Genomic DNA, 16,476 nt, shown 5'->3' with positions numbered 1-16,476 from the left:
CCGTTTTCCCGAACTGTTTTACGTTAAAAAGGTACTCTTGTTTCAAATCGTTATCTTTAACGGTTTCTGAGAAAATCGCTCTTGAATTAATCCCACTTTGGTCAATTTCATAGTAATTTAATAATGTTCATATGAACTTTTTTACTTAGTTTTGATCATAGAATCGGCCTGTTCAGGGTTGGCAGCTAATTATGAGACACCCTGTATACAAAATTAAAAAAGAAATCGCGAACTTTGAGGCCATCTAGCAGCCAAACGAAGCGATTTCGGATTTAGGTAAATTAGCCTAAATCTGCCTATTTTGAGTCCACGAATCTGTGGTCTTCCATTGTACACGTTATTCTGGGACACCCTGTATATATTTTTTCATTTCACAAATAGTTTTGGTAAAATTTTGGCATCTAAAATATGTATTTTACCAGTTTTGATAATTTTGACGCCAAGATTTAAAGTAGTGTACAAGAATATTCACGTCACATTTTATCCCTCTTATCTTTTTTAACCTTCCATCTATAGAAAAAATGTTAGACTTAGACAAATATTGAAAAAATGAATGTTGCATTTCGGAGATATAAACCAAACTTGAGTTTATGCTTATTTGCAAAAACTAATTATTTTTCCTTTTTGGAAGATATCGTTTAATAATTACAATATTCTCAGGCGCTAACCCCGGCCTCTAAACACGAAGGTGGCTTGGGAATTACCACGGTGACGGAAGGATTTGGTCCGGCGCAGGCATTCGGCATCGAATTTTTCTTAGGTAAGTTATGTCATCGGTTAATGCTGTTAAAAATAACACCGTGACGTAAACGTAATAATGATGAAATCGTCTTGATGTTCACTGTACATTCTCCGCGTCTAAAAATAACGGCTTTTGCAATACCAGTTTAGTCCATTGAAATGTTACATTTTTTTGGGCTTAGCGTACAAAAGTCAGAGCACGCAATTTTGTTTTTTAGATGTCAAGAGGGGGTTAGTGTAAAGTTAAATCCATGTTTGTGGGGTCGCAACCCTTGTGCATCGGCCGCCATCTTGTAAAAAGGGCTGCGAATGGTTTTTATGCTACTATTTACTGTATCGGGTAAACTATTCGTCGCACAGAAAATTTGCAAATACATTTTTTGTTGCAAATTAAATTCTCTAGAAATTTGTTGCCGTAACTTTTAGTCGTAGAACCAAAAATAACAAATTTATTAACGAAAATAGATAAAAATTTGGGAACAAATTTTCTTTTAGTCGTTATAATTTTTTTTCTGATCATTTTACAAAAAAATTACATCAGAGCATTTTGATAGAGAGGTTTTCAAGGAATAATTTCCATTACAAACTTTTTCAAATTTGATTTATTTATTAGGGTTTCACAACTATACGAAACTTACACTATTCTTAAGTATGCATTAATATGAATGATCAAGCATAGTCTTCTCTCATCTTTCCATTATATTTATAAGAAACATTTTAATGATTGACATTGCAATGTTGTTAATTAGTTATTGACTCTTTTCCCCACCCCCTACGAGGCAGAGTCTGGTGGAGCGTTTTTTTTACGTCGTATCCCTAGTAGGCAGAATCCACGGACATTTTCTAGCTGACATAATAATTAGTGTAATTAAAAATATCGAAATATATTTCCCAATCTACTGTGTTCTCAGTCTCTTTGATGGGCCAGGCTGCGACTCAGATCTGGTTGAGCTTCCGATATTGAATTGTTGAGGAAGGATGGAGAATGAAGTGACGTCATTGTTGGCAGTTCATCTTCAAAATCATTCTCCTCGATCAATTTTGATATCTTCATTATGTTGCTGTATGTCTTCCCAGAACAATTCAGGCACACTGTAGAACATTTGAGGCTTGCCTTCCGACATCCACATATTGCTCCACAGTTTCCTTTGCATCGACAGAATATCAACTTTAGAAGCTCAGGGGGTGCTGGAGGTTTTGAACTTTGAACAGGCATCAATATTTGTCTATACTTTTTCCAGACCCAGTCTTGAGGGTCGTTGTAATTCCCGAGCCACGACTGGACCTGATGATAGAGTCGGAGGCTGTGCAAGCGGCCTGTGTCTTGTGTTGGAGGAAGCGAAGACAAATTAAATGTATTCTTTTTCACTGGCTTGGCGAATCGTTTATATCTAAAACTGTCAAGTGAATCATCATCTTTATTGCCACCATATAAAGAGATGGAAAAACGTTCGCCAACGGCAGTGAGCAAAGTAGGGTTGACTCTCTCATTGAGGAATAACGCTGTTCCACTAGCTAACTCAAGATGTGTCTCCAGGGTTGTGAGAAATTTCATTTTACCGATGTTGTAAGCTGCTGAAGTCATATCACATCCTGAGAAGGCATGGAGAAACAACAGATTATCCACAATGACGTCTCCATACATAAAACTTGACGGACAATATAATTGTTCGGCTGTACGTCCATTTGGTGGTTTAAAAAAAATACATTTGAATGTGTTCTTCCAAATGCCGTGAGCAAGACAAGAATGTCGATATTTTCGGGCGACAATAGTGACCGAGTGGAACGATTGGGATTCAGCAAGAGCGGAGCGAACGATGAGGGTATTTGCATCTGATTCTGCTTGGTCGACACTGAAACTCACCTCTTGTCCACAAAATTCAAAATAGTGTCCACAAATCTCAAAATACTTTTCACAATTAGCACACTGGAAGAAAACTTTGAAGGACACCTCCTATGCCTAATCATTCATATTAATGAATACTTAACAGTACTGGAGAATAGTGTAAGTTTGTAAATAAAATTTGAAAAAAGTTTGTAATGGAAATTATTCCTTGAAAACCTCTATGAAAATGCTCTGATGTAATTTTTTTTTGTAAAATGACCAGAAAAAAAGTTATAACGACCAAAAGAGAATTGGTTCCCAAATTTGTATCTATTTTTCGTTAATAACATTGTTATTTTTTATTCTACGGCTAAAAGTTACGGGAACAAATTTGTAGAGAATTTAATTTGCAACAAAAAATGTATTTACAACTTTTCTGTGCGACGAATAGTTTGCCCGATATAGTAAGTAGTAGTATAAAAACCTTTCGCAGCCCTTTTTACAAGATGGCGGCCGATGCACAAGGGTTGCGACCCCACAAACATGGATTTAACTTCACACTAACCCCTTCTTGACATCCAAAAAATTAAAATTGCGTGCTCTGACTTTTGCAACCCCAAATGTAACTTTTCAATGGACTAGTTCTCGTCCATCATAGAAAATTATAATATTTCCGAAGACCAATAAATTAATATACATATACAAGATGATTCAAATTCGACATTTTTAGGGATTGAAATACAACGAACTTTAATATACAGGTAGACCAAGACGGATCTGTTTTGAGGTGGATGTGAGAGGGGGCAAGCAAATTTTTTCTGGATTACCTTCAGTACAACTAACATAATAAAAGTGTAGATCCCTAGATCTGGGAGAGGTCCGGAACATTTTCAAAATTGCAAAATGTTTAAAAAATTTTAAAAAATACCTATTTTATCTGAGTTTTTTACTTATACCTTGAAACCTATACGTTTTGGAAGTATATTGAAGAGGAAAAAAAGTTTTAGAATTCAATTTTGCACAGTGTACGGTAAGTTAAAAATGTTTCATTTTATTACCGATGTTGCAAAATAGCAATAATTGATGAAAAAAAGGCAAAATAAGCAAGTTTTTTGGATAATTTTTTAAAATATTTTAATTGCTCCGAGGGCATTCTAATTTTGGTAAAAAAAAGTTTACAGTATAATAAAATTCATCCAAATTTCATTAAAATCGGTTCAATAGTTTTCGCAAAATAATTTTTTGAAAAAAAATTTTGAAAAAAATTTTCGATTTTCAAAATGTTGCACAACCTCAAAAGCATCTAGATACTTGAAAAAATTTTCACAGAAAAGACCGCTCAACCTCAAATGGTTTTTGGAAAATTGAAATAGGTTGATTAGGACGGCCGCAGTAAATTTTTAAAGTTGACACACTTTTTACTTTTAAACAATTATCAATTTGCAATTTAGTTTTTTTCAAAAATTATAATTTTATAGTACTATTTTTTCTTAATTTTATCTGCATTTAACAAACACATTAATTTGCAAAAAAAAATTGTTTTAATTTGTTTAAACAATAATTATTTAAATAATTGTAATAATTATAACTAAATACATTCATATTCAGTGTTGAAATATATACGTAATAGTATATTACGTAATAAGTGTTGTAAAAAAGCATTTTACGCACGAATGGAAAAGTTACGCACAACGCCGCGTAGCGGCGAGTGCGTAATTCTATGAGTGCGTAATTGCATTACACCACGTATTACGTACTATACTTTACCTACGACCATTACTTTAAATACTTAAAAACATACCGTCTACGATCAATGCAAGATTCCTATTACGTCGTACGGTAAAAAAAATCGCACAGCTTGGTAAAAAAATCGTACAGTTTTCCTAGTAACCGCCTAGCAACGGTCAATACAAACAGTATTATATTGGCCGTTGCTAGGCAGTTGCTAGGAAAACTGTGCGTTTTTTTTTTACCGTACGTAATAGGAATCTTACATTGATCGCAGACAGTGTGTTTTTAAGTACTTACAGTAGTGGTCGTAGGTAAACAAATTTTTTCATTGAAAAAATGCAATAGCATAGGGTAAAATATACAGTATATTTAATGCATAAATAATAAACTTTGTTTATAACAAAATATGTGCAAATTAGACAGTTAGCATTACGATATTCGAATTCCTTGGCTCGCGAGACATCGGATTAAAAAAGAAGAGATCGAAATTGGTCCATTGAAGCCGAGATAATGCAATTTTTTCGTACCTTCGCATTATGAACCTCCGAATTCAGTCTCGGAGCGAAAGCCCCCTCCTCCATCCACTTTTCGTGTTTTGAGTCACTTTTCGCGCGTACGAGCGACAGTTTTTCCGCTGATTTATCTATGTTGCCGATAACTTATGGATATGAAAATTTTTTCCAGCTTAGAACTCGGAAAACGAAGCTACTGAATCAAAGATTATTGTTTATAAATTAACGGTAAATGCCGTTAAACTTTGACCGCTCATATCTCAAGAATCAATAAACGGAATTTAACTTTTAAAAAAAAAAGAAGCGTCTTTCCGAGTACTTTAAAATTATAATTTTTGAAAAAAATTAAATTGCAAATTGATAAATGTAATCTACTTGTTTAAAAATAAAAAAAAGTGTTAACTTTAATAATTTACTGTGGCCGTCCTAATCAACCAATTTCAATTTTTCAAAAACCATTTGAAAGGGTGAGCGGTCTTTCCTATGTGAAAAAATTTTTCAAGTATCTAAATGCTTTATTTGAGGCTGTGCAACATTTTGAAAATTCTAAAACTTTTTCAAAATTTTTTTTACAAAAAATTCTTTTGCGAAAACTATCGAACCGATTTTAATGAAATTTGGTGTATTGTTTTATTATACTCTAAAAAATTTTTTACGAAATTAGAATGCCTTCGCAGCAATTAAAATATTTTTAAAAAATTATCCAAAAAACTTGATTATTTTGCCTTTTTTCACCAATTATTGCTATTTTGCAACATCGATAATAAATTTAAACATTTTTAACTTGCAGTATTGTCACGTTTCCCGTTTAAAAAAACTAAAAATAACAAGTAAAAAAATATTATTATTACTTCGGGCTACTCGCTTGGCTGTTGAGAGGGAAAAACACACAAATCAATCAATTTTTACAGTTTATTATAAAATAACATACTTACACTCCGAGGGGTTGCTTATCAAGTGGAGGCTCCTGGCCATCAACTGGCTCTCAAGGTGACTCCGGACTGGCCCCGATTCACCAAGTTTCCGGGGTTTAAATATTCTTTACAAAATGCTGAGTGCATTAGAATTAAACCACCGGTAGAAGAATCGGGAACAATGTCTGACAATGAATCAGTTTACCAGTTTATAGAGAGAGAGAACGAGATGGAGATAGTGCGAGGGTCAATTCAATATGCATTCAATTTGCAACTGGACACTTTTCGTTGCTTTTAAATCTATTGTGCAATACTGACATGTAGTTGATTCGAATTATATTTATAAATTTTATTCTATGAAATGAATTAAATGAATAAGTATTTGTACTGAGGGTATTTTTGTAAAAATCTACTAAAGAAAAACGTGTCCAAGTAAAATAATGCCATATGTCCATACATATTTATCTTTCGAAGTTTTGGCTATATTTACAGGGTGATTATTTAAATTTTGAATATTACTCTTCTAATATACTTATAGTTGACAGTAGGTATACTGTGCAAAACTCAATTCTAAAACTTTTTTTCTTCTTCAATACTCTTCCAAAATGTATTGATTCCAAAATATAAGTAAAAAATAGATATTTTTTTAAATATTTTAAACATTTTTGAAATTTTGAAAATGTTCCGGACTTCGCCCAGATCTAGGCATCTACACTTTTATTATGTGAGTAGCACTAAAGGTATTCCAGCAAAAATTAGCTTGCCCCCTCTTACATCCAAGAAGTGGAATATTTTGACAGATCCGCCTTGGTCTAAGGAATTATATGTATTTATATGGAGGCACATCATCAAAGTTCGTTATATCACATTAGGTGGATGGATATTATGTAGTTTACCTAAACTTGGTCAATGTCAGAAGTTACTGACCATAAGTTTCACAAACTAAACATGAAGTTTTAAAAAATAGTAACAAATAATTTTTATTAAAAAATTTTGAAAATGGAAAAAGAACTTTTCAAATCTGTCAGATTATTAACTATTTTTATAATAAATAATATTTAAATACTAAAAACATTTAATAAATCGTTTAAAAAACAAGTATATTTTTTTAAACAGAAAAAAATAAATTTATTGTCAGTGCTTCGTGCACAGTGACATCAAAAAGATGTGGCGACTTTAAAATAACATATCGCCAAATCATACAAAAACAATTTGTTCGAAATTATTTTCCATTGCAGTTTAGCTTTCTGCAATCCTGTTTGTTTCATATTATTAATTTAAAAAAATAACAGACTACTTTGGCGACGTAGACAAGAGTTTAAAAGCAGTTGAATTATAAATCAACGGGACTAGTAACTTGATTTTAAAAAACGTAATTTCAGATTACTATACTGTGGAATCTAAAACTGACACCCTGTGTATCGAATTGAAATCTAAGTCATTTTGAAATTGAAATATAATTATTGTAGTTAAAAAAAGTTACAATTCAAGTGTAATGAGAATCAAAAAATAAAATCTAATTCAGTTCCTATAAGAATTTAAATTGACAGTTCAATAAATAAAATTGAAAATCCTATAACATATGGTGAAGGTGCCGGTGTTAGTTAAAAAAATAAATAAATTGAATTTTTGCTATAGAATTTATAGCTCCAATTCTACATGCGTCATAAGAATAATTCTGCTCTGTTATATTATAAATAAAATACGTTCATAGATTTAAGAGATGAATAAATTCACGAAGTTATTTGATAGCAGATTTGATGCATTACACTTGTCCAATTTCTTCACGAGGCGACTTCATCAATTAATTCATGAATAAATTCGCTAAGTAAAACAGCTTTTAGAACATGTTCTAATTTTCATGAATTTCTTCGTGAAGATCAGAAGTACCAACCCAACAAATCTTCAGCCTCAGATCAGTAATGAGGTTAAATTATTGGCATATGTAAATAACTGTGTGGCATCGTACTACTTTTGTATTGTTTTTACTGATCTGTTGCTTACAAAAACCAATATTTATAAACAATGTCAAAACGGTACCGAAATTTGAAATTCATTTGCTACTTTCATTTGTTGGTAGAACTGATTTATTTGTCAAAGAGATTCACGAAGTCTGTAGCAGTGTAAAACCAAACCCTTTGTGAATAAACTGCATAATATGCATTAATTCTTGAAGAACTTCGTGAATTTATTCATGAATAAATTGTCAATGTAAAACAGTTATTATGAATGAAGCTTGCTACAGATTTTTGTAATTGGCAAATCATTGTAACGTGTAAAATAGCACTATAAATAATAGAGAATCGTGATAATTTCTTGGATGAAAAATTAATAAATCTAAAACAGGTTTTTTTGAACTCAGTAACTCGATCATTCTCTTAAATCTACGAATATAGTTCACACTGCAAATGATTTATATTATCTTTATTATAAGTAAATCAATTACATCCAATCGGTGAATTTAGTACTTTTCTAATTTCAAAAATACCTTTAATAACGCTTTAAATTTAAAACTACTATTAACCGTATGTGTTTTACGTCATTTGGTGACGTAGAAGATGTTCCGTTTTATTTATTTTATTAGTTCCATAAATTATAAGACGCTAAATTATGACTGCGCTGTTCCTTTGATGCTGCCGACTTTTATCGAAGTTTAAGTGTTTACTGAAACTACAGAAACTGGTGGGGACCAAATAGGCCTTTCAAGTGGATTGTACGCTAAAAAAATGGATAAAAAATAAAAACTAACCAAAATCTATTCTTCCTTGTCAAGGGTAAGAGGGAAAGGAGAAATGTGTAAGAAATAACTTGGAAATGATGTAAATAATAGTCACTTGATTTATAATCAATAATACTTTATTAACTCTTACGCCTACCGCTCGTGAGTCAAGACTACTCCCTATATTTTCCAATGCTCTCCGATCACCCGCCATCTCAGTCTCGTAGACAAAACATTCGCGCGTTCAGGCGCCGTCAAGGTTGACTTCGCAAAATTTGCTTACACTCGGCCATCCTGCATTTTCTGGCGTCCTCGCCTTTGGCCTTCATTCTTGAAGACATACTTGTCCAGCCGGCCTTGGCCTTGGCCGACCTTAGCGTCTCATCCCCCACTAACTAACATTACTTTGGCCCAGTCGGCCCAGCCACCTCGGCGATTTACATTGGCCCAGTCGGCCCGCCCCTCTGGCAAACATTAACATTACCTTGGCCCAGTCGGCCCAGCCACCTCGGCGATTTACATTGGCCCAGTCGGCCCGCCCCTCTGGCTATAATCGCATCGGTACTTAGTCTAGTCATACCTTTTTCTTAAAACATATCTAAATTACATTTTTAATAGTTATTCTAAGATGTATGGTTTCTTAAGCTAATACAGAGCTCTTATTCTAAGCAGAATCAACAATAATTATAGTAGAATCAGTAAACATCAGCTCAATTTTTTTTTTGACCTAGGTCAATAATAACTGACCTTTCGTTTGGTCACGTCGTCTATAAATATTATCACTTCAACATTGATGCTTACGTTGCTTAGAATTGAATCAGCCATCGACTTCGCACTATCACACGATATTTATTAAATAACTTTCACAATTGAACTGTTATCCATTTCTTTATTTTATCCACTGCCACAACGGTGGTGACATTGCGGAAACCCTCTCGTAGATCCTCCACAACGTATCTATCATTTGGTAACACGCACTTTATTCTAAACGGTCCCTTAAATTTTGGATTTAGTTTTCTACTACTGCCCGTACTAGGATCGCTAGTTATTTGTACAGACACCAAGTCTGCTACGTCGTACCGTTCTGCATTTGCTCTGCTTTTATCATGTCGTTCTTTTTGTTCATCAATTAAAGGTAATGGGTACTTGTCTTTAATGGTAATAGCATTTAAACGCCGATAATCTACTACCATTCGATAATCGCCAGTCCTCTTTTTTACGAGTAAGACTGGACTAGCATAAGGCGAATTTGATTCTCTAATAATATTATTATTTAGAAGGTCATCAATAATTCCTTGTAGAACTGCCTTCTCAGTTCGTGCCATGCGATAAGATTGACATGATGTAGGAGTCTCTGTTGTACACTTAATTGCGAACCTTGCAGAATCCGTCTTGCCTAGATTCGCCATAGATGTTGTTATCCGATCCTCGAAGTTGGTTAGCAGTTCTAAACATTGTTGTTTTGCTTCGTCAGGGATTTGACCAAAGGTTACATTGCTGGTTATTTCACTTGTTGTGTAAATTTTTTGTTTTGGTTCTACTAATCGGACACTCACATCTGTTCCTGTTTTGACTAATGTGATAGTCGGCAAATTCAACAAGTCACAACCGATTATACAGTCATAAAGCATTTCCGAGTCTTTCACTATTACCGCACAAATGTCAACAGGTAGTTCACCGATACGCACGTGCATCATTGCCACCCGACTACTTGTTATTTCGTCGCCTGCAAAACCCCGCAATACAGTAACCCGTTCTTCAATCAACAAACCAAGTCTTTGGCACAAACTGTCTTTGATCAATGTTTTAGAACTTCCCGTATCCACTAAACAATCAATATCCTTGCCACATATGTTTATTTTCGTGACCACCGGACTATTTACACTACATTCCGGCTCTCCGCTTAGTCAGGATTTTGCGTCCTTGGTATTGATATCTCGTTCCGGACATCTGTTACGTCTATGTCCTAATCGGCCACACCCAAAACACTCCACTTTCGGCCTTGGACAATCTGCCACACGATGAGTGCCTTGACAATTGAAACATCTAATAGGGACCCTCTCTCTATCTGTTTCACCCGCACTTCTTGTTCTCACTTCCGCTCTTCTCACTGGCATTTTCCCCATCGTACTTAGGAAGGAGTATACCTCGTTGGTGGAAGTAAACCTAGATGATCGAGCAGCCCTAGCCACATTTTGATCGGGTATTCCCCCAATGATGGCGTCAATTAGGTTTACCTCTGGTATGGGTAGTTGCAAGGCTCTTAATTTCTCCAACTTAGTAAAACAATATTCCGCCAAATCCTGTCCGGTCGTCGCTTCATACAATGCGGCGTCTTTCAAGAGTTTGGCAAATGGCAGTGGCTTATGAAATTGCTTCACTAGTAACTTCTTCATATGCCTCCAAGTTTTTGTTAGTAACTGCGCATCATACCATCTTCTTGTCATACCTGTCAACCTGGCCGCGGCAAATTTAATTATGGTTGACGGATGCCACTGGTAATGTTCCGCCAGTTCTTCTACTCGCAAAACCCATTGCTCTACCGATAATGTATCCTGTCGAGGATCAAATATTGGTATGACCTTCTCGTCCACACCAGGATAATACACTTGCAGCTGTTTTACTCTTTTTCTCTGGGTCCTTCTCTTTTTGTCTCGCCGTCTTTTGAACTTCTCCTTTTTAGAACTACTGGATGCACTGGAGGAACTTGAATAACTTGACGAACTACTATTCGATGAACTGGGACTATTTTTTCTCATTCGCTTTCGAGTCTTCGACGATGATTTAGAAGGATGATTTTGATTTCCAGTTGTAGTCAATCAAATCATTAATTTTGAAAGGCACAAACACATCTAACAACATTTCTACATATACATTATGTGTCAGCCAAATGGAATACTTAAATTCAATAATAAATAACTGAGGGCGTGTTCGAAAAAACGCTCGGACACGCCGATTGGTATTTGTATTTCCGTGTTTTACTTAACAAAAACTTTTTACACAGGGTGTGTTATGTAACAGTGGTCAATACCAACTTTCTTATTTTAAATGCAACACCCTGTATATTATTCAATTATTGGATTCTTCAAAAAATTTTAGACATATTTCATGTACAATGTCCTATACTCTATACCTATATTCAATTGTTTCGAAAATATTAAGTGTTTTCATATTTATTGCAAAAATTGACATTAAAAAAAATATTTTACAGAAATTCGCTACACACACTCAAAAACTAATAGGTAATACTGTTTATTTATTGATAATGTAAAAAAGCAAAAAAAACATTAATGTCAATGTAGGAGATGTTCAAAATGCTCGCCGCGAACATCGATTAGGATGTTGCCAAGACTTGATTTAAAAAATGTATGAAATTTAGCCCAGATACCAGAGGAGATGTCTATAACATCTATATTTTTTTAAGTAATTCTTATTCAAAACTCTACTGTTCAAATCAAATGTTGAAAAATGTAGTTTTAAGTGGGTCAACGTATACAGGTCGGAAATAAAAGATTATAAAACATTTGTTCAAGTATGTTTAGATTTATATTTTTATCAATAATAAAATAATCAAGTGGCAATGAAAATGAATTTAAAATTTTAGAAACTTTAAGGTGTACTATCTTAAACTAACAAACTAAATCTTCAGGTTTCGTCCTGGTATTAACTGTGTTTGGCGTCTGCGATCAGAACAGGCCAGAAGCCAAACCTGCAGGACCTCTCGCGATCGGTTTGGCAGTGGCTCTAGGACACTTGGCCACCATCAAATATACCGGTTCCAGCATGAACCCAGCACGTAGCTTTGGGTCAGCTGTCATCGCCAATGAATGGGCAGATCACTGGGTAAGTGAATGTACCAAATGTACCTAATTTATAAATATCTCTTACCTATTTGTATAACATTACAGTGAATTTGTACCTTTAATTTGTTAAATCTCTCTTACAACAAATATCAACAGATATTCGAGTATGTAATATTTTTATTTCAACACTATATCTCGAAAATCAGTAGCCTTTTTGGTTCACTGGTTTTTTGTCTTAAAATTATGCAACAAAAAACATCCTGAAATTACAAGAACTTATAGATAAAACTCTGTAATATGTATTGTCTTTTTCAGGTTTACTGGGTTGGACCAATTTTGGGAGGTATAGGTGCCGCACTCCTCTACCAAAATGCCTTTCAAGCCCCCAGTTTAGGCCCCTTGAAGATCATCGAACGATACACTACAGTTGCTACAAATGAAAAAGAGGTAAAATTATAGGTAATTTTCTCTAAGATTTGAAAAATAACCAATTCTAACTTGCAAGCAACCCGGAATATTTACCGTGGACGATGTAAGTTTACAAATTTTGTTTACATATTAAATAGGGGCAACATAATAGTTTAAACCACAAAACGTGTGAAGTATTTTACACTAATGATAATAATTTAAATTTAAAATTGACCTACCTCAACACCGTTGTTCCATATACAGATAACACAACACTACTAAAACTAAAGTCCCTGTTTCATCTAAAGTCTCTAGATGGTCAATCTAGGGACTTTAGTTTCATCCATTTAGTTCATTCCTCACCATAGATAAATATAAACAGCGGACACTGCTACAAGCAAAGTTCAGTGTTTGTACCTCATCGACAACCTAGGGGGCTTTCGTTTTGGCAAAAATAGTACCTATTAGCAACTAATATCAGTTCAGAGTAACTCTAAGTTGCTATTAGCTATTAATAGCTACTATTTTTGCCAAATCGAAAGGCCTTAAGATCGCGATACTGTAGGCACAGAATTATAACATGGACGTAGAGTTAATTATAAATACCACCCCTAGATAAATGATACTATAGATAGGAAACTTGTGGTCATTAACAACGCTAACTGTTGACACTTTCTCCAACTTCTATTGCTTTCCTTTTCTAGGAATTATCGGTAATACAGTGAGTTAAATTACCTGTAGCCGGTAAAAGATGCAAGCGCCATCTAGTTGTACGCTCTACAACTATATACCTACCTACTCAATATTTGTTTTAGGTATTATGCCGCCGCTAAATTTAAAATTACATAACAAATCTCACCCTACACAGATCACTCAGAAATTGATTTTGCAAAATAATTTTCACGTAGATAATTTTTTTTTGTCACCATGAGAAAATAAGTACATTTGATAAAAAGCATTAAAATCACTCAAGCATTAAAGACACTTTTAAATGCTCTAATAGTCTTCCTACTGAAAATAAGAAATAAATTTGATACTGTAACTTTTTAAAATGTTTGTTGAAAAAATTTCAAATTTCAGTACATATTTTGAAAAAAAAATAGTGGAAATGATTATAGAGTTTCAGTGCTTTCTATATTGTATTAGCTTTCACGGTGAATAAAAAAATATTACAAGTAAATAATTTTACTAAACCAATTTTTGATTAATTCTTGTAATAGAGATTTATTATGCAACTTTAAATTTTTCGTTGTGTTGATATCCATAAAAAAAACTACCTACCTCTGATCACATTTTTTATTAAAAACAAACAAAACAAAACATTTTATTATTAATAAAAAAATGTGATTATATGATGATCAGACATTATTATGTTATATAAATAAATGTGAATGAAATATCTAATAAAACACACTAAAAACACAAATAAAACACACACCAACACTCGCCAAACCTAACCAACAATAAACATGAGCAATAAGAATGACATGAAATGATTCATAATTGCAATTGTCAAAATTTATTCTACAAAATCTTTGTGGCGACATCTATAGACTCTTTCCCCAACTTGTATATCCATCTCAAGTCACGTGGTTCCCAGTGTCCCCATATTTTCAAGTATAAGTTCTCGGGCCCTGATACCACCGCTATTATATTCACATTATATCTTATTATTATTCATTTTACTATTTATATTTACATATTTCTGGTACTTTTCCATATTACATTGATAATTTCATCGAGTTTATAAAAAACTAATGACAATACGCCCTATTCTTATCATATTTTATAATCGTTATATAACACATAAATATAAAAAAAAAAACAATATTTCAGCAACAATTATTCACACAGACTAAGATATCTTCAAGTTATAAAAAAAAACAATTTGACTGTTTGATAAAGATAAATACTGACCTGGAACATGTAGTAGGATGTACATCATTGCAATATATGGAACAAACAATTTTGGGATGATTTCATTTGAATAAAATTGTGCTATCATGTTAGATAATTATCTACACAGGTTGTCCATTAATTCTACGATAATTTGTAGGTAATGATTTTAAAAAATTTCAATATTTAATTTGATACACGTGTTTTTTGATATACATCATTCAAAGTTATACAAGGTCACAAAAAAATGTGTTTTACAATATTTTACATAGAATTTCTTTTTTCTAGTCACCTCAGTAATAAAATGTCTCTTTAAAATTGTAAATTTAGATCCTGCAGTGTGAAAGAGTGATGATAATTAGGAAAATTATTGCTCTTAAACGATTTTGAAGAAACAAGGTTTTCAAATAACATTTTTAAATTTATCATGTCATGGCGGTTAGTCCAAGAATAATGCATCGGGCAGATATATTCGTGTTTGAATTTAGATAACCACTACTTACGACATTTAAGAAGTTACCTATACAAAAAAAAAGAGGAAAATAAATCTCAAAAAGGACAAAATATTTATTACATTACATATTTAAAGGTAATTTATTCCATTAATTACATCTAAAATAATCATCTTTAGTGTTTAAGGAACATTTACTTATATTTGAAGATGAACTTGAGTCTTTTTTTGTGTTTTACACTTGATTACAAATGCAGGCTTCTGTGGTATCAAGTTTAGACTACTTTAGATGTTTCTAGTGATTTGTCAATCTCTTCTTCAGAAGAAACTTTGAAATTGAATCCAAATGTTCAGCTTTGGTTACAACTGTTATCATGTAACACATTTAATTTTTTCTGAAAACTGTCGAAATCTTTCAATTCCATCTCTTTTGTCCTACAGAGATAAAACACTGAAGGAATTGCCCATAAAAACGTGAAACAATGATGCTGATATGTGAGAATTGTCACTGCAATAGACCAAAATATTCTAGAATTTACATTTGGCCCTGAATTTGAAATTTTCGTTTAATGACGTTGGAATGCATATTTTTTCTTTTTTGTAGATCTTAAATGTGAGGTCGAAATGAAAAATATCCGGTTCATTTGAACTACTTTTGTTAATTTTGACCAACAAGCACCCCGTAGCAGATTGACTGTCGAATTAAAGGACATACTGTGTAATCTAATGAGACAATAATTTATTATGCTTCTTTTCTCAAAAGTCTAGTAAAAGACAATATTCCACTTTTTTTCAATTGAATAATTATATCAGTAATAGACCATCCAGCTCAAAATGGTAAAAATTCGTAACTTTTAGAAATACTTACGAGTGCCACATTATGTCGCATTTTTTTTTAAGTGGGCAAATAGGCAACCAGCAATACATTTTATAGATTTTATTACACTGTCTAAATATGAATTAATGCACAAATAACAGACTTTCCCCCATTTCAACGCAAATTTTTTATAAAATGGAGTTAATTTGAAACTCAAATAACTTTTTGGTGTAAAGAAATTTGTAATTTCCGATGCAGCTTGTTCAAAAGTGGCAAATTACAAATTTCTTCACAATAAAAAGTAATTTGATTTTCAAACTAACTCCATTTTGTAGAAAATGTGCATTAGAATGGAGGAAAGTCTGTTATTTGTGCATTGATTCATATTTAGACAAACTGTGCAACAAAATCTATAAAAATGTATTGCTGGTTGCCTAATTGCTATAGAGCCCTCTTAATGCACCGATTAACTCCAATTTCTTTTGCAGCTTAGGAGGTTAGACGGTGCCAAAGACGGTGACCTGGCCTAAAGGCCGCAGATCCCATGAATCTCACAAGCTAAGCACAAATTACATTTTAAGTTCATTTTTGTAAATGTTTTTATTTATTATGCCATTATTGTATCCACGATTTTAAAATATGCATGTTTATTAACATTT

The 16,476-nt window shown here is 33.1% G+C and overlaps 1 protein-coding gene across 2 annotated transcripts in view; it reads left to right on the top strand.

The window, feature by feature from the left end:
• Positions 1-16,460, top strand: part of LOC108909535 (aquaporin AQPAn.G) — a 76,521-nt gene extending 60,061 nt beyond the window's left edge. Inside the window, exons 4-7 of one of the 2 annotated variants that reach the window (XM_018713910.2) lie at positions 661-760; positions 12,092-12,285; positions 12,561-12,704; positions 16,306-16,460. In XM_018713910.2, the coding sequence (XP_018569426.1) occupies positions 661-760; positions 12,092-12,285; positions 12,561-12,704 (438 nt within the window). In that variant the 3' untranslated portion in view covers positions 16,306-16,460. The remainder of the gene's footprint in view (positions 1-660; positions 761-12,091; positions 12,286-12,560; positions 12,705-16,305) is intronic. The other variant, XM_018713909.2, reaches the window with a different exon arrangement.
• Positions 16,461-16,476: the final 16 nt, after the last annotated feature.

Source organism: Anoplophora glabripennis, unplaced genomic scaffold, assembly GCF_000390285.2.
Source record: "Anoplophora glabripennis isolate ALB-LARVAE unplaced genomic scaffold, Agla_2.0 scaffold251, whole genome shotgun sequence".
Taxonomy (NCBI): domain Eukaryota; kingdom Metazoa; phylum Arthropoda; class Insecta; order Coleoptera; family Cerambycidae; genus Anoplophora; species Anoplophora glabripennis.
The sequence above is the reverse complement of the archived record's forward strand: the minus strand, read 5'-3'. Positions and strand labels throughout refer to the sequence as shown.